Raw genomic sequence first — 21,234 nt, 5'->3', positions numbered from 1 at the left:
TTCGCGGGTTGTTGTTTTTTTTCCAGGACTGAGCAGCGATGTCTACTTGAAGTTAGAGCAAATGGAAGGGCTCACATCGCATCTCTTTTATCGACTCCTTAATGAAGCTGGGTGCCTCAATAAGACATGTTAGAATAAATAAACGGGTCTGCCGTTCGCTTACTTCTCGTTGAGAAGACTGCAGGCTGCGCGTCTGTTTGATGGCTTCTTCGTAACGTGGAGGGTCTTTCGTTTTGGTTCCTGAACTGTTGAACAAGGACTGTTGCAAAAGGTATTGCTGGGACTGAGCCGGGGAAGGTGGCTGCCAAAAAAAATGGATTTTAGTTAACAAACCAATGTGGCAGCAAACAGATTTTAAATAATGTTTTTTAAAGAGACCCCCAACTCTCCTTTTTTATTTGCTTACAACGATAAGAGGGCATATTTATCTTGCTTTATCATTAAAAGCTATCTCACATCAAGGAGATAATGTATTATAATATTTTATTAAAAGAGTGAAGGGGGGAACACAATATTCTACTTCTCTTCTAAGGTAAGCATGAGATCTGCAACAAGCAGACACACGGAAGGAGATTCCAACGCATCAGGGGTTTGTCATAAGTACCATAATCTCTTTCCGTTCCATCCTGAGGCTTGATCAAAACAGCTTCTACTGCAAACAGGGGTGGGCTTCAGATCCTTTAGCAACGGGTTCGCTACCCCGTTGCTGGGTAGGCGTGGCCATGGTGGGCATGGCCTAGTCGGCCGCCTGCACCACAGCAGAGAGGTGGGGTGTTTTTCGCCCTCCCCAGGCTCTGGAGGCTTTCTTTGAGCCTCCAGGAGGGCAAAAACTGCTTCCTCCGGGGTCTGGAGGCCGGAAACAGGCCCGTTTCTGGACTTCTGGAATCTCTGGGCGGCCCGTTTTTTGCCCTCTCAGACCCTCTGCACGGCCCCTGCACTTACCTGGAATGATGAACGAGCCGCGTGGAGACTCCTGGGAGGTGAGGTGAGGGGTGGGCGTGGCCAGCCAGGGGTAGCATTTGGGGGTTCGTCGAACCCCAGTGATCCTTGGCTAGAGGTTTGCCCGAACCCTGCCGAACCCCCAGGAGCCCACCCCTGACTGCAACATTCTCAAAAGGAAGGTGTTTTTTTTCTCTCCAAACCTGAATGCTATGCGGAGGACGATTTAACTGGCAAGTTAACTCCTCCTTCCCCAAGCACTGCAAAGGCTTCAAATTATCTGCTGTCCTACCCACCTTTCTGCTTTCGAGTCACTCTCGACTCCTGGCACACTAGAGGAACAAGTCCCTGTGGTTCTCTTGCAATATTTCTCTGAAGTGTTTTGCCATTGCCTCTTTCCTAGGGCTGAGAGGGCACGACTGGTCCAAAATAGCCAGTGGATTAAGCCAGGATTCCCTGTTCTTGCTTCAACACTTTAATATCAACACCAAACAGTCTCTTATATGTCCTACGTTAGACATTAAGAATAGAACCCACAGCAGCTTTTCCCAACTATTAAGAGAGACGTGGTGGCGCAGTGGCTAGAATGCAGTATCGCAGGCTAACTCTGTTCATAATCTGCAGTTCGATCCTGACCAAGCTCAAGGTTGACTCAGCCTTCCATCCTTCCGAGGTCGGTAAAATGAGGACGCAGATGGGTTGGGGGCAATATGCCGACTCTGTAAACCCCTTAGAGAGGGCTGTAAAGCGGTATATAAGTCTAATTGCTATTGCTATTCTAAGAGTGCAAAATACTTGTATGTACATGGGAGAGCTTTGAGGTCTGTAACAATGCCTACCTCTAGCACATGGTCCCTACAACGTGAGCTAGAACAAGATGCATCCCCTGGGCTTAAGGGATAATCACCAACACTCCGAAGAGGTGTGCTGTGATCATCCTAGATGGGCTGTCTCAAGCCTTCGAGCAATGCTCTTTTGGTGGGACAGGCCTCTGCAATGGAGAACAAGCTTTACCTTCTGAAGAGGATTTGGTCCATTATGCACTAAGGGTGCTTGGTTCCCTGAGTGAGGAGTCGTATTTGATGCTGGCTTAAACAAAGGTTGCTGAAGGTTTGTAGCAGGCGGATTCTGATAGGAAAATACTGTGTTAGGTGAGGTAGGAGGGAATACCTGTAAAAACAAAATGCAATGTTGAACAAACCCTATATTAAAATCTTTAAACTAAAATATGCAGGGTTGATTAGCAACCGCTAATATTTGTAGCATAATAATAAAACTTAAATTGAGTTCAATCAATCCAGAAAAGAATCCAAGTACTTTCCTTAAGAAGTCCCAAAGGTGGATGGTGGGGAATAGAAAAATGGAAATCCAATCAGAGCTGAAGAAGCTTCTTGGATGAGAAGCAAAACGTCTTCAAAGAAAAACAAGGAAGCCCAGCTGCCTCTTGAAAAAGCACCTTTGGGACAACCATGCACTGTGAAGCAGTATCTAAGTCTTATTGCTGTTACCCTCCCTCCCTTCCTTCCATGGTGTGCAGTGGTTAGAATGCAGAATTGCAGGCTAACTCTGCCAACAACCAGCAGTTTGATCCTGACTGGCTCAAGGTTGACTCAGCATTTCATCCTTCTAAGGTGGGTACAATGAGGACCCAGCTTGTTGGGGGCAAGAGGCTGACACTGTAAATGGCTCAGAGAGGGCTATGAAGCACTGTGAAGCCGTTTATGAGTCTAAGTGCTAAATCTACATGTTTATTATTCCATCGTGGATCTTGTTTTATTGAAGAGCGACTGTACAAGCCCACGCAAGTAATAGAATACAGAACTTTAGCTACAGGATATAATCCCTTTGTACGTAAACCTTCACCAACCTTTCTGTTCTCTGAGGTTTGGCCAGCTGCATGCTGTGGGGAAGCATTTTGTTTGGGGGCTGACATGTGCATCTGTGGTACTTTGGGGACCAAACTAGAAGTAGATACTTGTGTGATGGTTGGAATACCAGCTTGTGTTTGAACCTAGAGGATAAAAAGAAATGGCTTCAATTCAATTTGCTGAATGCAGAAGACAACTGCAATAACATCAAGGCAACCAAGATGCATTATTTTCCAAACTCAGTCTATTTTAAATGAAAAAAAAAAATGCAGGAGTTCTACAGGGGTGGGCTTCAAAAATTTTAGCAAGGGGCTCTCTGCCCGGTTGCTGGGTGGGCGTGGTCATGGTTGGCATGGCTTAGTCGGCCTCCTGCACCATGGCGGGGGGGGGGGCATTTTTGCCCTCCCCAGGCTCCAGAGACTTTCCCTGAGCCTCCAGGAGGGCGAAAACAGCCTTATTGGGCTCTAGAGGCTGGAAACAAGCCTCCGGTAGGCCCGTTTTCTGCCTTCCCGGAGCCTCCTTGCGCGCCTGCACTTACCTGCATCCAAAAGAGGCTGCGTGGGGACTCCTGGGGGGGATGGGCGGGGCCAGCCAGGAGTGGGATTGTTGGGGGGCAATAGGCTGACTCTGTAAAACAGTTTAGAGAGGGCTGTAAAAAGCACTGTGAAGCGGTATGTATAAGTCTAAATGCTCCTGATATTGCTGCTATATTAAAGCATGATTAATTTGCCTTCGGAACTAGAATCCCAAACCCCTCGATCTGTTTTTCACAAAACATAGCAGGAAGCTTCCAGCTTCATCCATGTATGTAACCTGGGGAGTAAAAGCTATAGCATTATTTCAAGTTGCATTCACAAATGTCTCCTCGACTAGCAGTGGCCATCGGATTAAGGTTGACGGCAGATGTTACCTGGATGTTGCTCACAGGCAGTTGCACTGAAGTGGCTGAATTTGGACCCTGGAGGGAGAGCGGCAGGAGTAGCTGGGCAGCCCCCGAGGCAGCCAGCAGAGCTTGAGGATGGGCAACGACCGCCGTTTGGGGCTGTCTCTGTGAACTTACATAGAACTGAGATATGACGTTCTGCGGCTCAGCTTGGGCCAAAGGTAACTCTTGCTTGATAACCACGGCCTTTTTGGCAATTAGATTTTGGATCTCTGCTGAGCTGGGCTGCCCTAAAGCATGGCTGGCATCAGAGACCAAGTGCCTTGCTTCAGCACTGTCTGCCATAGTGCTTTCTTCTTTCACAGAAGAGCTATTGCGCTGAGGATTCAAAGTCATTGGCGTATTAGAAGCAGAAGGTTGGGCCTGCTGCTGCTGATGATGATGACTCCTCTTCTCGACCTCCAGTTGCATCTTCAGCACTTCCACCAGCTTCTGTTCTTGTTCCAGTTTTCTTTTGAGCTCTTCGATCTGCTTCTCTTTCTCTTGAAGCTTGCGGTCCTTCTCCGTGGCGTCCAGGTCCATGCCGGATGCGTTCCCGCCGTCTTCGTGTGCGGCTGCTCGAAGAGGGGAAGCGCTTGGGAACTGCGATGGAGACATCATGGTCATGATTTCCGTCAAAGTATCAGCCATGTTGGCATCGTCCGTTCCGAGACTGGACTGTTCCGAAGGAGAAGGGGAAATGGGCAGAGGGGAACCCAAGTGTTCCAGGGGTCCTATTTTGCTGCCAGTTCCAACAACAGGTGCTGTTTCTGAAGAGGTATTGGGAGCAGAATTAACTGCTGGCTTATTTAATGGTGCAGCAGGGAACGGTGTAGTGCCTTCTCCAGGTTTATTGGTTCCATTACTGGAAGCAGTTCCGGCCACTGTATTACTTGTGCCAACGGAATTATTGTTAAGATCTTGATAGGGTTTCAGACGCTCAATGAGATCCATTTTAGTTCCAGACACAGGCAATCCTCTTAGCTTTAATTCCATTTTCAGTTCAGCTACCTGAAGTGGAGGGGAGGGAAGGGGGGAGGAGACAGTGATTTTTAAAATAGAAATGAAGTCGCTCGAATGAAGCAATCCAATGAAGGAACTGCCACCATCAGATGCAAAAACACCAGCAATGTATTATTTGCTTAAATCCTGCAGAATAAAACCGGAAAGTATAATGTGCCCTGAATAATGGGCATGAAATATTAAAATTACTAGAAGCAATGGAGCCTTGTGGATCCTGCCTAAACAAAATATTCAAACTCAAACTCATGGAAGTTTGAGACTTCCACGCATCTACATCTGTATATCTCTGCCTCTGTATACATCCTACAATCATGCTGATGGACAAGCTGGTACAGTAAGTTGCCTGCAGAGCTCTTGAGTTCTGGGCTGGATAATGTTTAATTTTCATTGCATTTTGAAATAAAGTACCTTCAACTCTGCATATATTTGGAAGCCAAGAAGAAAAACAGGTAATTCTTGGTTGAATAGTTAGGGAGGGAGGGAGGGAGGGAGGGAGGGAGGGAGGGAAGGGAGGGAGGAAGGAAGGAAGGAGTCATGCAGGCAAAGGATAAGACTTTGTTTCTGAACCTTGGCAACCTGACGTTGTGTGGACTTCAGCTCCCAGAATTCCCGTCAGCTGCTGAAAATATCATTATAAATATAATCTCTGCAGTCGAGAGAAGAGGCAGCCATGCAGACAACAGCGTTAATTTGTGCAGTTGCCCAAAGACTTCTGTAGATAATGTAGTAGCCCTATAGACAGTCCTTGCAGTTTGCTTATTTACGGTGTTAACTGGATGCGTTCACAGTTGTGGGATTTCAGCTATATGTTAAAGATGGAGTAGAAATATAAAAAAAATGGCAATCTTTTTATGCTTTAGCACTTCTGCAAAAGCCTACAGTCCATTAGCTTCACTTCTTTCTGCTGTAATTAATTCGAGCAGGATACCAGATCCTTCTAAAACAAACAATGGATTTGTGTAAAGCCACACGAATAAAATTAATTATTTCTTTGGGGTTATGGCTGGGCTAGAAATAAAAATACCATTTACTTTTAATAATTACTGTATTTTTCAGACTATAAGACGCACTTTTTTGTCTTCCAAAAGGGGGTGAAAATGTCTGTGCATCTTATAGACCGAATATTGCCAAAGCCCCCAGCTGTTTTTTGGCCTCTGCGCACTCTGTTTCCGGGCCTTTTTCTGGCCTTTTTTTTTTTGGCCTATTTTTTTAGGCTTTTTTCAGCCCTTTTTTTTTTTGGGAAAAAAAACAGGCCAAAAAAAGCTTCAGAAATGGGATGAAAAAAGCCTTGAAAACAAGACGAAAAAAGCCTCAAAAAAGGCCAAAAAATGAGCTGAAAAAAGCATCAAAAACGGGCTGAAAAAAGCCTTGAAAATGGGCCGAAAAAAGGGCCAAAATTGGGTGCGTGGAGGTCAAAACATTTTTTTTGTTGTTTTCCTCTTCTAAATTTAGGCACGTCTTATACTCCGAATAATACGGTAAATTTTAACCTGTTTATGCTGGGGGTTCTCACACTTTGTGGCTCTGCAACCAGCCACAAGACCTGTGAAGGCAAAGCAAGGCACGAAGCCTGTAGAGACTTCTGATAATGCTCACTCAGCCTGGGCAAGCCTGATCAAGTTAAAAAACAAACCCAAACAATGGGACATCTCCCACCCCCATCCCCGAACTGCTTATGACCCCCAGAACCCTGATCCATAATTTAAGAATCTCTGCACCGAAAGTTTCTTCCGTGCTAAAAGGGTACGGAAAATATTTCTGGTTATAGCTGAATAAGTGAATACCAAAAAGAGTGAGTCTAATTGCATCTTAGGGATTAACCCTCTTATTCTTTTTGAAACGTTAACTGCTAACAGCTGCAATTTCGTTTCTCGGCTGCATGGAGCAGGACTATTAATAGGCCAGTACTTGAAGGCAGAATGCTAAAATTATCCACCTGCCTGCTTTTCTAAACCATTCGGGTTAACCTCCTTTGTGTTCTGCTATCCGATCCTATTTATCCACTTAATAACCCCTTCAGACAAGATAAGCTAAAAGATTGCGACCGGATCTTTGAAGTCTATATGTATAGAGCGATCTCCTCTGTCATTTTGTCATTTTAACTCTGGTTCGTACCTGTAATTTACAGGATCCACTTTGATCTACCTTCTCTACATTGTGAATAATTCTATTAACTTCTCTTACGTCTGCGCCCTTGTCTTATTGCTTTTAAAGCACAGCACTGCCACGTTCACAAAGGGATCGTGCTCCGGAAAAGCCGAACTTCCGGGTTCTGATGCCCATGCACACCCGACGATCAGCTGGCCAGTGCACATCGGTTTTCGTCACTTCCGCGTGCGCAAAGGACAGCTGATCGTCACGCGCACACCAGAAACCCGGAAGACAAACAGGCAAGGCTGTGCGTGCCGGGCGACATGGCTTCGCGTGCCACTTTGGGCCATAGGTTCGCCATCACGGCCTTAGAGTATTTAGATTTAGCTCTGTTTTCAACTGCGACGGCCTCCAGCAACCCTCTGCCAGCAAAAACAGAGCTCCATTTTTGCTGGCAGAGGCATTGCAGGCTGGTCCTTCGTTGTTTCCGGGGCGGTCCCGCGGCCCAGATCTAAGCACCACTTGGGCCAAATCCGGCCCTGAGTTTGACACCCCTGCTCTAAATCTAGAGCTACATTTTTTTGTAAACTGAAAACAGTACCACATTTTGACTATTTTCGGTGCTGAAGCTGGTGAATTGGCACCTGACAGCGGGATGAACTGGCAAAAAATAAAATGATTCGAAAGGCGGATGAGTTGGGGTAACACCATTTTTAGGACCCTTGGAAGACATTTCACGCTGCACTTATTAATTTTTATTTATTTATTTTTACCTTCAAATCATCCAAGCTAGGAGGAAGAGGTCCTGGCTTTCTATTTGAAATATTAGTGTTTGGTCTGGGTGTGCTGACAGGTACTGAAGAGATGCTGTTGTTCAAAGCATTGAGTGGTACATTCCCAGTGTTACCCTGTTTGTCATTTATTTGCCTTCAAAGGAAAAAAGAAAAAAAAGATGAAATCAACCTTCAAAACCAAATTTATCTTTCCTATCCATTTTTTTCAACATGACTGCCGAATTTTTTCCTCTTCAGCTGTCAAGCATTTTATCTATTTTAATTGGGTTGGCGTACAGAAATGTTAATTTTAAAGCTTCAAAATAATCTTGTTTAGCTTTGAAGAATTATTTATTCCGTTCATGTAACGTCCCAGACTAAACTTGCAATGAGGAAACAGTTAGACCAGCGTTCATCACACAGGCTTTTTTAAAATTAATTACTCCCTTTTTTCCAGGGGCAAAAAAAAAAAAGGGGGGGGAGGGGGAGATGAGAAAACCAAAGAAGTCCAAAACTGTCCAAGGTTCACCTACTTGAGTGGTGCAGGAAGAATTGTCTGGTAATTGTAATGTTGTTGCTGTTGGCTCAAGATTTGCAGTTGCAAAAATAATTGTTGTTGCTGCAGCAAACGAGCATAGTTGGAGTCCATGGGGGGCTCGTTTTTCTCTAATTTCTGATCGGGGGGGATATACTGGTGGTACTTCAGTTTCTTCACTCTGGGCTTTGGTTCTTTGGATTTCTTGCTCCGGGGTCTGTCACTGGGGTTCTTGGGGTGAGGTTGCTATTTGCAGAGAGAAAATACAAAGCTGCGGTTTGATCCAGAACTGACGCTAAATCCAAAACTCTTATTCTGTGCTACGGTAGAGATTTTATTCATTTCTTTGTTTGCTAGATCGGAGGCTTCCAAACCTGGCAACTTTAAGACTTGTGGACTTCAACTCCCAGAATCCCCCATTATGACTAGGGAATTCTGGGAATTGAAGTCCACAAATCTTAAGTTGCCAAGTTTGAAGACTTGCGTTACATGGATGTTTCTTTTCTCCAGAAACTCAAGAGGCCCTCCAATATCATTCCAACTACAAGTATATAAGAAAGAGTAATGATTGGCCCGAAACCATTGAGTGAGTGGCTCATGGCTGCACATGGATTTGACTAATACAGGTAGTCCTTGACTTACAACTACAAGGGAAGATCTGAATTTCTGTTGCTAAGGAAGGCGACTGTGCCCAATTTTTATAACCCTTTTTTGCCATGGTTGTTAAGCAAATCAGTGCAGTTGCTAAGTGAACCATGCAGTTGTTAAAATCGGGCCTCTCCCATTGACTTTGCTCACCGGAAGCCAGCTAGAAAGATTGAAAATCACATATTTGTAGGACCCGGCAACCATCGTAAACACATGCTGATTGCCAGATGCCTGAATTCTGATCACATGACGGTGAGGATGCTGCCATGGTTGTTAAGTGTTAGGACCAGTTGTAAGTTTATTTTTCTGAGCTCTGTTGTAACTTCAAACAGTTTGTAAGTAGAGGACTACCGGTATACAAATTGTTATACTTCACTGGATCTGGAAAAGAAGTATATTTATAGATTCAACAGTAAGAATTCTGGAATTGAATTCAGTATCTGACTATAATCCAGAAGATGATTATCTTTGGAGCTGCTTTAGCAAATTCTTTTCACTTTAGCAGCTGCTCTGAACTATTTCACTTAACTAGCCCCCTCCCTTCCCCAAAAGCAGACCAAACACAATCTTACTGAGAGAAAAATATTAATTATTGAGACAGAAATATTAGTACATTAATAATGTAGGCTGCCAGAATTGTAGCTTCGCCTCATCAGTCAGAAATTATTATCCTAAAATTTAGGACAGCGTCTCTTAAATTCCTATTTAAGTGTTAAAGCTTAGTGTTACAAGCTAAGGACTCTAGCAAAAGTCGGCATAACTTAAAAGTGATGTCATCCTTTTGTCTACTCGATTCAGTGCGATATCTTATAAAAACAATGTTATAGAAACTGGCAGATGTAACTCCTTTCTTTCATTCATTTGCAAAACCGCTAATCCAGTTGGCGACATACTGAAAAGTACAATTACTATATTTACAATATCAATAACCGAGGTTAAAAAATATTTATTTGAGGAAAATGATTAATAGTTACTGCAGAGCTGGATGGTGATGAAGATTTCATGCTTGCTTGCCAATGCATACATGTGGGTTTTTCCTCTAAAGTTTTAAAATGCTCTTGACCCAACTAATTATATATGTTATTATTCCTGGTAAAAAATGTTCATTTTTGTTGAGGAAAGCAGTATAATTAAACCAACACCCACTGGTTTTGTTCTGTCTTACCTTTATTAGTGTTGGCCCACTGCAGTGTTTTGTGGCAGTCATAGAATTTGTGGTAAGAGGAGCAGCAGTTGTTGTTGTTGTGCGTGTGGCATGCTGATCTGTGACAGGTGGCTTCAAAAAGTCAGTTCCTGGTATTGCTAAGGGGGGATACTGAGAAGAGGAGAAAACGAGAAAAAGCTATTGATACAGTAGGTGTCACCTTTTCAAAGAGATTTCATGATATTTCATAATATCTGGATTCCCCTGAAATCAGACTAATGAAATTCTGAATTTCTCACGAAAAGCAATGAAAGGAAAATTATTACGATTATTCAATAATAATCCAAACAGAATTATGAAATGTGTGTGCAACAAGCTTTTCTTTTCCTTAAAATAAGTTTAGGAACATCTGTATGCCTTATCTCGGTTTTTAATCTTGAAAGTCATATAAAAGTTTGATCATACCAATAAAGGAGAATATTTGTAGCTCAGGGTTGAAATGGTGCTCTCTGAGTTTGATTGCTTTCTTGAAGATGTTTCATGACCCAAGTAGGTAACATCATCAGTGCTAACCCCACTCTCTTCTAGCACTGATGATGTTATCCAGTTTGTAGTAATGAAACATCTGCAAGAAAACAATGACTGTAAACTCAGAAAGACCTCTCAGTTTAATCATAATTTTGAAGGGGAAATGCTTATTTACTTGTAACTCTGTGACAGTTAATTTCTTTTCTTTGCTAGCTACCTGACAATACACTTCAAAGAAATATTAAATATACAGTCAGCTATCATGCCTAAATAACCTTTCCATTCACAGCCAACAGCTGCATTGCTTCCTATGCACTGCTTCAATGCTAGGTAAAAAAAGTCCTCTATATAATTTTAAAGAACAAAGAAATGATGATTGGAAAGGTATTTTATCCTCAACATTAAGGAAGCAGTTATGACAGAATGGGGAGAAAAATTTCAGCTTTTCCACTCAGGCTTTATCATCAGACAAGAGCCTGTTTCAACAACTGGCATAACAGCATATTGGACGCTGTTCCTACATAGGTTGGAAGACTAATTACGCTCAACCATAAACACCAAGCCATCTGTCTTATTTTATTAGCTCTTTTCTTATTTGTGATGAAGAGTCAAACTGGACTTCTGACTTTTCCCTGGAGGGGGGGATATAAGGACATAAAAAGGGGCAACATTTGAATCTGAAGCTGGAAAGACGTCGCTACCGTGTTTCTCCAAAAAGACGACCCACCTTGAAAAGAAACCCTATCAAGTTTTTGAGCCCATGTGATCAAATTAAGCCTCACCCACAAAATTAGCCCTAATTAAGACCCAGCCCACCCAGGGTGCAGGGGGTGGGGCGAGGCACGCAGGTAAAAAATAAGCTAGGGTGGGGATGGGGGTGGTAGAGCTGCCCTACTTACCACACCCCGACACCTGCCTCGCCTTCTTCTGTGGCTGCTTGTTCTGCGGCCGCTTGCTGCCACTCGCACGCATCGCCCTGGCCTCCGTTTTCCCTTCAGATACCTGCCGGAAGGCATCTGCAGCCAATAACAGAGCTCCGGATTGATCCGGCAGGCATCTGAAGGCGAAATGGAGGCCGGGGCAATGCGTGTGAGTGGCGGCAAGCGGCCGCAGAAGAAGTGGGCCAGCAGCGGGCTCCTGCTGGGCGGGGCTGTCGGTGCCACATCCGCTAGGTGAGTCAATAATTAGAACCCTCCAAAAAGAAGGCCTAGCCGTTTTTGGGGGGGGGGGGTCAAAAGAAAATAAGACCCGGCCTTCTTTTTTGGAGAAACACGATATTAGCGAAAGAGAAACCGCTTGGTTTACATCAGGAGACAGCAACATTTCAAATGGCAGGCAGGGTACCTGTGTGGCTGAGGAAGCTGGAGTCACCGGCGAGGGTGTTTCTTTTGTTTTGGGCTCTCCGGGGGAAGCGGTTGACCCCTGGGACTCCTGACTACCAGGCTGGTCTGGAGATAAAGCATCGCTGCTGTCTTCATCAAATGAGAATTCATCCAGTGTTTGAGGATAGTTCTCCTGACCAACCCCTAAGAAAAAAACCCAGAAGGATGCTTCTTTTAGCTAAGTCATAATAGAGAGAGGAGACATTGGCAAGTACAGGTGGTCCTTGAACTTACGATCGCAGTCGGGACCACAATTTTTGTTGCTGAGTGAGAAGGTTGTTAAGTAAGATTAGCCCAATTTTATGAACTTCCTTGCCATGGATTTTAAGTGAATTACCACAGAATCCAGCTTCTCTCATTGATGCTGCTTGTCAAGAAGCGAACTGGGAAGGTGCAAATGGCAATCACGTTGAACCAAGAGTGGTGCAGCTATCATATATTGCCAAGGGCCTGAATTTTGATCAGGTGACCATGAGGATGCTGTGACGGTTGTTAAGTGTGAGGATGGTCACTTTTTTCAGTGCCGTTGTAACCTTGAATGGTTACTAAATTTATTTATTTTATTTTATTGGTTCGATTTATATGCCACCCTTCTCTGGAGACTCAGGGCGTCTTACAATGCATTAAGCAATAGCCTTCATACTTTTGTATATATCTGCTTAGTAGGGCTTTTGGCCCCTCCTATGCAGTGTTCTTTTTTATACAAAGTCAGTTTGTTGCCCCCACAATCTGGGTCCTCATTTTACCTACCTCAGAAGGATGGAAGGCTGAGTCAACCTTGAGTCTGGTGAGATTTGAACTCGCAATAATTGCAGGCAGCTGGCAGCTAAGTGCTATTTAACAGCACTTTAGTCCGCTGCGCCACCAAGGCTCTTTTTAAATGTTTTTAAAAAACATTTATTTTATCAAATAAATGTTTTTTTAAGTGGAGAATTACTGGTACAGTGAATGCACCAACCGGAGGTATGTTCCCAATCATTTGTATTCTAATCCATAGATCTTAACATATGGATTGTTTCCAATTTTTTTTTTCTCTTTTAAGAAAAGGACAATGGCTTTATCAAGCAGGGGATGGAGTAGAAGATGATTCTTTTATGGGGGAGAACCATCCAGACGGCCAAAGCTGGACTGATGGTATGTGTTCACTCACTGCATTATGATTTAAAATCATAGAATCATTTCCATTGAAAGGCTGAACAATATTATTCCATAAACTCAAAATTAATACTTTGTTGAAATACAAAAAAAAAATATGTTAGACAGACAGACAGACAGACGGCTTTTGTGTGTGTGTGTGTGTGTGTGTGTGTGTGTGTGTGTGTGTGTGTGAATTCTTTTTTCCTTTTCTTTTGTCTGTTTTTATTTATGTTTCCAGTCTTAACACACTACTTTCAGAGTGACAAACCAAGAATGCTCTCTTGAGGAAGTGTCACAATAACACCAAGGCACATTTATGATCGGTATTGCAACACTTCACGCTTCAGATTTTCACAATCTACGAGATTCTCGGTAACCACAGACCTTGCAATCCTACTTGCCTATAATTGCTTCTTTGACGCTGGAGTCTACAGGGAGAATATTCTTCTCCACGAGTTCCATAGGGCCCGGCCTCTGAGCAATCTTCTCATTCAGGTCATCTGCCAGTCGCGCCCTCTTTAACTTCATCTGAGTGGCCTGGAGAGAGGGTTCTGCAAACGTTTCTGGGGGTGGGGAAAGAACTATCATGGTTAAAAACTCTGCAATGCTATATAAACACCACCTTCACTATTTAGTACTCCAACCTTAGCAACTTTAAGACTTGTGGACTTCAACTCCCAGAATTCCTCAGCCAGCTTTGGGCCTTGGAGATTCAGGCCTGCCGCATTTACTACTGTGAGAAACTGGGAGGGGGGATTATAGGGAGCTGGGCAATGTGTAGTCAAAATAACATGCTTTTCTCCAAGAGTCAAGGTCACTCTACCCTGCACATGGATGGGTGTGACTGGGAGGCATCTCTACATGGGACGATGCGTTGATTGGATAACCTGATGGACATGTGGGTGATGGGGCAGGGACTTGGACTTTCTTTTGGGTGGGAAAACCCGGAAGCTTTCAGATTCGGGTTTTCTCAGAGATGCCAACTTGGCATCTCTAATAAAATGGAACTTTGAGGAAACTCATGCCTCGGAGTTTTCTTTCGTTGGGGGTGTTACTTGGAACCCTAATATCTGAAATGAGACACTTTCTTTATAAAAATAACAGCTCCAATGAATTAAGTGTTAGTCCTACTTAGTTAAACTTGTAAAATTTTGCATCACAGATCAAGGTAAGAAATCGTTTTAAACCTGGGTTTTAAATCCAGTTCTCGTTTGCTGAGCTTGGTTCTCACAATAAGGTGAAGCATAAACTTCAGTTTATAAACTGTAATAATTAGATTCACATACACGACATATTAAACCAAATTAAAACAAACCATATTATGCTTGAATATACCCACTGCCATTTAGTTAGTATAGAAAGTCACCCCTTTTAAAACCTGTTGTTGGGGTTGGAAATACATGGTAAAGATACAGCCTTACATTTTTTGCTGAGAAGGTTTCACTTATCTATTCAGAAATTTAATCAGGAAATAGGAAATCAAAGCAGGGAGATTCTCACCTTCAAGAATATGCATCCTGACTAATTCTGATCGATCAGGTCTACTGCGTATTTTATGCTTCAGAAAGTTTTCAGTCTGAAAAAAAATTAAGTGGTAATAAGCACAAAATAGTCGTTTTACTGAAATTGACAGAAACTGCAAAGCACTATCAGCAATGTTTTTATCTGACAATGCTTTGCAAGATGTTGCCTGATATTATAAAACTAAGTTTAATATTAATTTTTAAATCATTTAAAAATTCAGATTCTTGGTAATTCATTCAGCAAGGTGTAAAATGCAAACTGAACCACTTCAAGTTTTATGCTCCAAGTTTCAGTGCATTCAAGAATAAGAAACTTATTCTTACAGATGGCATGCTTCTATTCTTCAAAGCAATAACACAAATAGAATTCTATCTTTATATAGAAATACAAAGCTAATTAGTCTATAAAATCTAAAATTCTTAGCAAATGTGCAACAGGTGCAATCAGTAAATGAGGAGTGTTATTGAATAGACTTTGAATTTTAAAACAATTGTCATTATTCCTTATAATGTAGTTTGTTTTTCTGAGTGTTTATATTGAGCACTTTAAGCTGCATTAATATATCTATCAAAGGAAATGTGAGTTGTTTTTCCATAAACTTGCATTATTTGTTCATGAAAGCTTACAATATATTATAGTCTCATGTACTAAACATAATATAAAATGTTATGAACATTAAAAATGTCCCTGTAACTGTGAGTGTTTTTAAAATTGTTTCTAATAATAAATCACCAAGCTATTTCCCTAGTTTCTCTTAGTTTCTAAGCAAATGTAATAAAGAGACTGCTTTTCAAGGAGGAAAAAAAGTGAAAATAATTGTATAGCACTTTTGTTTCCTCATCAGTAAGTTTTGAAAATTCAGGTGATAATTTAAACATTTACTTTTGCCTTCTCAAGTTTAGAACTAGGAGAGAAGATGGCCAGGTTTTAATTGTTTAACAAATAATTTCAATTATTTATCTTTAGGTTGAAGAAGAATTACTAAAACAACCTTTGCCCAAAAGAATTCTGAGAGTTAATAACTAAATAGATCATGAATAATTATTGGCTTCCAAACATAATACTTCAATGGCCAGGTATGAAGCACACCTTACTTCGCAAGGATTAGTTTAACTAATTTTGTAAGTGGCTGTAGGTCTGTGTGGTTAATCAAGTTGTTGCTGATGTCTGAATTGTTTAAATTAGTTCTCCCGCAATTTCATTACAGAACAAACTCAGGTTTCATTTCTAAAAATCTGTAACAATTTCTCCTTGTTTCCAAAAGTCCTTCGTATAGCACTTCTCCCAAGACAATCATACCCAAAGAATGAAACATCATGTTCAAACTTGATTTCTCACCCTGGCTCTTTCCAAACTTTTTATTTGCTCATGAAACGCAGCTGGGCTCTTCAAAGCTAAAAGGAAACGAAAAAGAGTTATGAAGCCAAGATATCACAAAGGTGTATATGAATATCTTACATGAAAGCAGGTTTGTTTCAGCTGACTTAGTAGGACGCAAACTGACCTGTACATAATGATTGGCTGTAATAAAATCACTCTGCCTGCTATGTATTGGATTCCAGACACTCCGATTAACTTCATAAATGGAGTAATAGCTAAAAGACCATGAGCAGAAAATGGGCTTTTCGCACTACTCTTAACACAGCATATGTAGACCAATTATGTAACAGCTATAATAGTAGTAGTAAAAAATTTGCATTGCATCAGGAGCCTGGTGTCAAATAAGCAGGGATAATTAACGCTGGCATACTTTCTTCAGTCACTCTTTTCATATTCTGTACTCTGCTTACTATTTCTTTTAAAAATCAGTATTGCATTTCCTTTATGATTTAGGCTGGAAACAAAACAAAACAGTAATACAGTTACACCATATAAACAAAGAGCACGACAGACAATGATGGGATCCTAAGGCCACTGTGAGTAACTCCACCCACCTGGCAGAATGCAAGGAGGCCCTAAAATAATGAACTAACAATCCCAGTAATACAAATTTTCCGCGTAATGTGGTTGCTGAAGTTTCTAAAGCAGGGGTGTCCAACCTTGCCAACTTTAAGACCTGTGGACTTCAACACCCAGAATTCCCCAGCCAGCCATGAATTTTGGGAGTTGAAGTCCACAAGTCCTAAAGTTGCCAAGGTTGGACACCCTTGCCCAAAAGTACTTTCTTTGACATCTTTTTCAACTCAGGGTCCAAAATGAGCTGGGAAGCAAATTAGTGCAACTCGTTTAATGCCATGGTGTATAGCATGACATGTTCATGGATCTGTTAACACTGCAGCAATATTTTTCTCAGGCAAATCTCAGCTGTGCCAGGTAACAAGATGGTGTTTGCATGACACACGGAAAACAAAGAAACACAACTATGTCTGCTTTGCAATCCTCAGTATCCACAAATTAATAAGTGGGACTCTGGCTAATGAAAGATAGTGAATCCTTGCCCTAAATCATATTAAAAGCTGAGTGACAAGCATATCTGTATAGTGCATACCCTTTCAGAATATGTTTGGAGGAAAGTGCTGCCACAGGAAACTTAGTTCACCAACTTTTAGGGTATAAGAAGAGGGAATCTCCATTCAAAAGGACAGACACTAGAAAACAAATCCATGGCTTGTTTTTAATCTCTCAATGGCTTGGTCCTCTTGATTCATCCAGACACAAAAAAATAACGAGTCTCGTTTCTGCATACCAGATCAAATTATTATAAATCATTTCCCCCTTATTTAATTTCCAATTGGTCATAATTTAATTGTAATGAATTCCAGGTTTAATACAGTAATGTATTTCCCATCAATTTCCTTTAATTTTCAGATGTTAGTAGAAGTAATATTTACAGAATTGTCATCCTCCCTTTAAATCTTGATAAATACTAAATATTATCATCTATTTCCTTTCATCTTTAATAAGACATCTAAGCACTCAATGTTACACAAGCCGCAGAAAATGAAATTAGTCTTACGTGGCATGATTCCCTGGTCCACCAGCTGTTCTCTCGTTCGCCTTTGCTGTAGCTTCAGCTGAAGAACTAGCAACGGAGAAAAAGGGATTTATTACTTGACAAGAAGGAACTCTATCTCACAATTAAAAAACGCTGCATTCTTTTGAGAACTAAATACTAGCTGGCGTAAATCCTTAACATTAAGTGTTTAATTGGATCCAGGGTACATTCACTGCTCAGATAGTGAGATTGTGTACAGGCAGCCCTCGGCTTACAGCCATTCATCACAACCGTTTGAAGTGACAACGGCACTGAAAAAAATTGACTTAGGACCGTTTTACACACTTGCGACCGTGGCACCATCCCCACGTTCATGCGATCAAAATTCAGATGCTTGGCAACTGGCATGTATTTATGCTGGTTGCAGTGCCGTGAGGGTGGGGGTGGGTGTTACGTGATCCCCTTTTGCAACCTTCCAACAAGCAAAGTCAACGGGGAAACCAGATTCACTTTACTTTTGTTATTAGCTTTACAATTGCAGTGATTCATTTAGCAACTGTGGCAAGAAAGGACGTACAATGGGGCAAAACTCATTTCACAATTGTCTTGCTTCGCAATGGAAATTCTGGGTTCAATTGTAGCCATAAGTCAAGGAGCACCTGTAGTGGGTGTACACAACACAGCCAATATCATCTGATATTTAATGATTATGGAAAGTGAATCTCTAAGATACAAATGCTTTTATGGGGAATACTTTTTTTTATTACCGGTTCTGTGGGCGTGGCTTGGTGGGCATGGTGTGGCTTGGTAGGTGTGGCAAGTAAAGGATAGTGCAAAATTTCCATTCCCACCCCACTCTGGGGCCAGCCCGAGGTGGTATTTGCCGGTTCTCCGAACTACTCAAAATTTCTGCTACCAGTTCTCCAGAACCTGTCAGAACCTGCTGGATTTCACCCCTGATACAATCTTTACAGCACAGCTTCATACAATCATGTTCAATAATAGACAATGCTTAGGTTGGCATTATTTTCCTACTATCACATAGCTCAGCATCACAAATATTAAAACCAATGTAGAGAGAAGGTATCGTTCTGATCAACAGGTAGATAGATAGATAGATGATAGATAGATAGATAGATAGATAGAGATATATATGTACACGAACACATCAGTAAAACCCAACTAACATAATTTTTGCAGATGCTCTTGTCTTGGTGCTATTAATACTTGCGAAGGCATCACAGGCCAGAGGCAATCTCAGCCACCAATGTTCTCTGCAACAGCACTTAGAACTCAACCTGGAAATTGGACAAGAATACAAGCTGGCAATTCTCCAGTTCAAAACTTGGAACCTCTGGGAAGGCGCTATTCTCTACCACACCTATGGGGTGAATCAGGGACATGGGGAAAAGAGGAGTAAGGGAGAACTACATGTTTATAGCATCCACAATTTTATAAGCGTTCCAGAAGATCAACAGAAGGGAGAGTTTTATTTGCTGTGCAATCTATGTTTTATCTGTTTCCAATTATTTGTTCTTGTTTACCCCTGGATCTGATTTAAAATAGGAAAATAGAATTTTGTAAGCTAGTCTTTATCTTTCTCTCAGCAATGGTTTTAAAATACTTTGAAATGGGAATCAATGTAAAATACCTTTATTCTCTTCCTGAGAGCACAGTACATTAAAATCAAAGCAATATTAAGGTATTGAAAACAAAAGCCTCTAATTAACAAAACAAGTAATCTTGCTGCTAAAATATATTAAACAATAATCCTCAATAATGGTATTGTCTTTTTTCCAGACAGAAAAATATAAATATTTTTAAAGGCTAATGATTTTAATACGCAATGTATCTTTTATATTTTTTAAAAAAGCATTACAGTTGTTTTTCATAGCCAGAAATCATTAGTTTATAGCAGAGCAAAATAAAATCTAAATGCTGGTAGAAAGGGCAAAATGTCTTTATGGGGGAAAAAAAGTAAAATATCGCATAATACATTATTCTTAGACATGAAACTAGTAACAAGTTAGTTTCCCAAATCAACCAAGTTATTGCGCCACGCAAAAAGTGATGTAGATTCCCTAATGAGATTAAACAGTTGAATAAGTAATAAGAAAGCAAATTTAGAAGAAAAATATTTTCTTCTGGGGGAAAAATGAAAAAGCTAAACTTTCTAACCTTTATCCAAAAATAAGAAATGCACGATATCTATCTACCTATAAGTATACAAATTTATTTTTCAACTCAAAATTAGCTAGTATATCTCTATCAGCAAAGACTTTTTTTTACATATGGATTAAAAAAAATGTAAGCTCTTGGAGTCAACTAAATGTGAGTTGGACAGCTATATAATTTTTTAAATAAATAAATAAATTTTTAAAAACCCACATGTGGGGATTGAATGCATTACTGGAGAATTTCTACCTGCAGCTATGCTATTATATTAAGACACAGCAAGAAAAGTGTTTTTTCAAGGAAAAACCTCATCATTATAGCTACAATTAGGATAAAAAAAAACAGTCTAAACAGAAGCCAATCTTTTAATATAAGGAAAGGCGACTCATTTCCTTATTTTTTTCAAAGCCTTTTGTTTGCTGGGCTAATTTCTCTTTGGAAACAAAGAAAATAACTTGAACAGAGCTTAGATTGTAACTCTGTCCACTCCTGCAGAGGTCAAGTAGGAAGAACAAAAACAAATTATTAGGAAACTGTAACTAATCTTTTTAAAAACTTTGAACATCAACTATTTAAGTTATAATTATGTCGAAGAGTTCAACCATGTTACAATGCCAAACATCTGCATCCAGCACAACGTTGTGAAATCTACCCCGTTTAAGGTAATGAGAAAGTCACTGGAGGTTTCGTACTCTTTGTATAGACTCAAAAAAGTATAAAAAGTGTTGGATATCTTGACTCGATTTCAGCAAAAAGCAAAAAACCCCTAGCAATTGTAAAAACAACTGCTGCCAAAAGTACAAATGACATTAGCTGAGCAGAAATCCTATTTGTTACATGGATTACCAAAATATTTACCACTGCCAGAAACCCAATGCAAGCTAAGCCATGGGTAAACTCCACTGGAAGAACCAGGCCCACACAATATCATGATGTCATTTCACCACACCGGGTTGTTTTCGCCAAAGGAAAAACAATAAAAATGTTTTATCAAATCATCACAATCAGTGTCTTGCAGTAAATTTAATAGGGATTATGCCTCTGTATAATTCTTTCCAATTGGTCAGGGAGCCTTGACATTTTCAATCTCATAAAACGTATGATCGATAACCAAACAAGATTTGCTGTACGGTTGTATTAAAATATAATTACATTATTGGAAAAGATGATACAGTTAGCTTTTAATTTGTTTCTTTTTTTTTTTTGTTATGGTTTTTGCCTGTGTTAACCATCTTCAGTAGTTCAATTTTGAATTAGTATTCAGGGAATCACAAAATAAACATTTAATCTTGGATTTAGATCTGGCGTACGCACACACATATATATTATATATAAATTTATATATATTATATAATATATATATATATGAAGACAGTGGTTCTCAACCTTTTCTTCACTATGGACCCCCTTTACATATCTTTTGCTGTCAAGGACCCCCAAGACTTAACTCAAGATTTAAATCATAACATTTCTTCAAGCCTTCGTGGATCCCCAGTGATGACATCGCAGCCCTCCAGGGGTGATAATACACCTTTAATGATAATACACTCTTATCATAGCTATCTATCATAATTACATATCTGAATATTTTAATAGTATTTAATCCAAAC

General features: G+C 40.7%; 1 protein-coding gene across 1 annotated transcript in view; it reads right to left on the bottom strand.

Moving 5' to 3' along the window:
- MRTFB (myocardin related transcription factor B) overlaps positions 1-21,234 on the bottom strand; it is a 56,441-nt gene that overhangs the window by 9,982 nt on the left and 25,225 nt on the right. Inside the window, exons 2-13 of the mRNA XM_070955330.1 lie at positions 17,471-17,536; positions 15,853-15,908; positions 14,491-14,566; positions 13,392-13,553; positions 11,802-11,997; positions 9,965-10,088; positions 8,150-8,397; positions 7,617-7,770; positions 3,718-4,740; positions 2,807-2,950; positions 1,954-2,109; positions 164-301 (exon numbers count right to left, since the gene is read on the bottom strand). Of these exons, the coding sequence (XP_070811431.1) occupies positions 164-301; positions 1,954-2,109; positions 2,807-2,950; positions 3,718-4,740; positions 7,617-7,770; positions 8,150-8,397; positions 9,965-10,088; positions 11,802-11,997; positions 13,392-13,553; positions 14,491-14,566; positions 15,853-15,908; positions 17,471-17,536 (2,543 nt within the window). The remainder of the gene's footprint in view (positions 1-163; positions 302-1,953; positions 2,110-2,806; positions 2,951-3,717; positions 4,741-7,616; positions 7,771-8,149; positions 8,398-9,964; positions 10,089-11,801; positions 11,998-13,391; positions 13,554-14,490; positions 14,567-15,852; positions 15,909-17,470; positions 17,537-21,234) is intronic.

Source organism: Pituophis catenifer, unplaced genomic scaffold, assembly GCF_029215685.1.
Source record: "Pituophis catenifer annectens isolate HBS135680 unplaced genomic scaffold, rPitCat1.0.hap2 SCAF_16, whole genome shotgun sequence".
Lineage (NCBI taxonomy): Eukaryota > Metazoa > Chordata > Lepidosauria > Squamata > Colubridae > Pituophis > Pituophis catenifer.
Note: the sequence above shows the minus strand (reverse complement) of the source record. Positions and strands in the feature narration are given on the sequence as shown.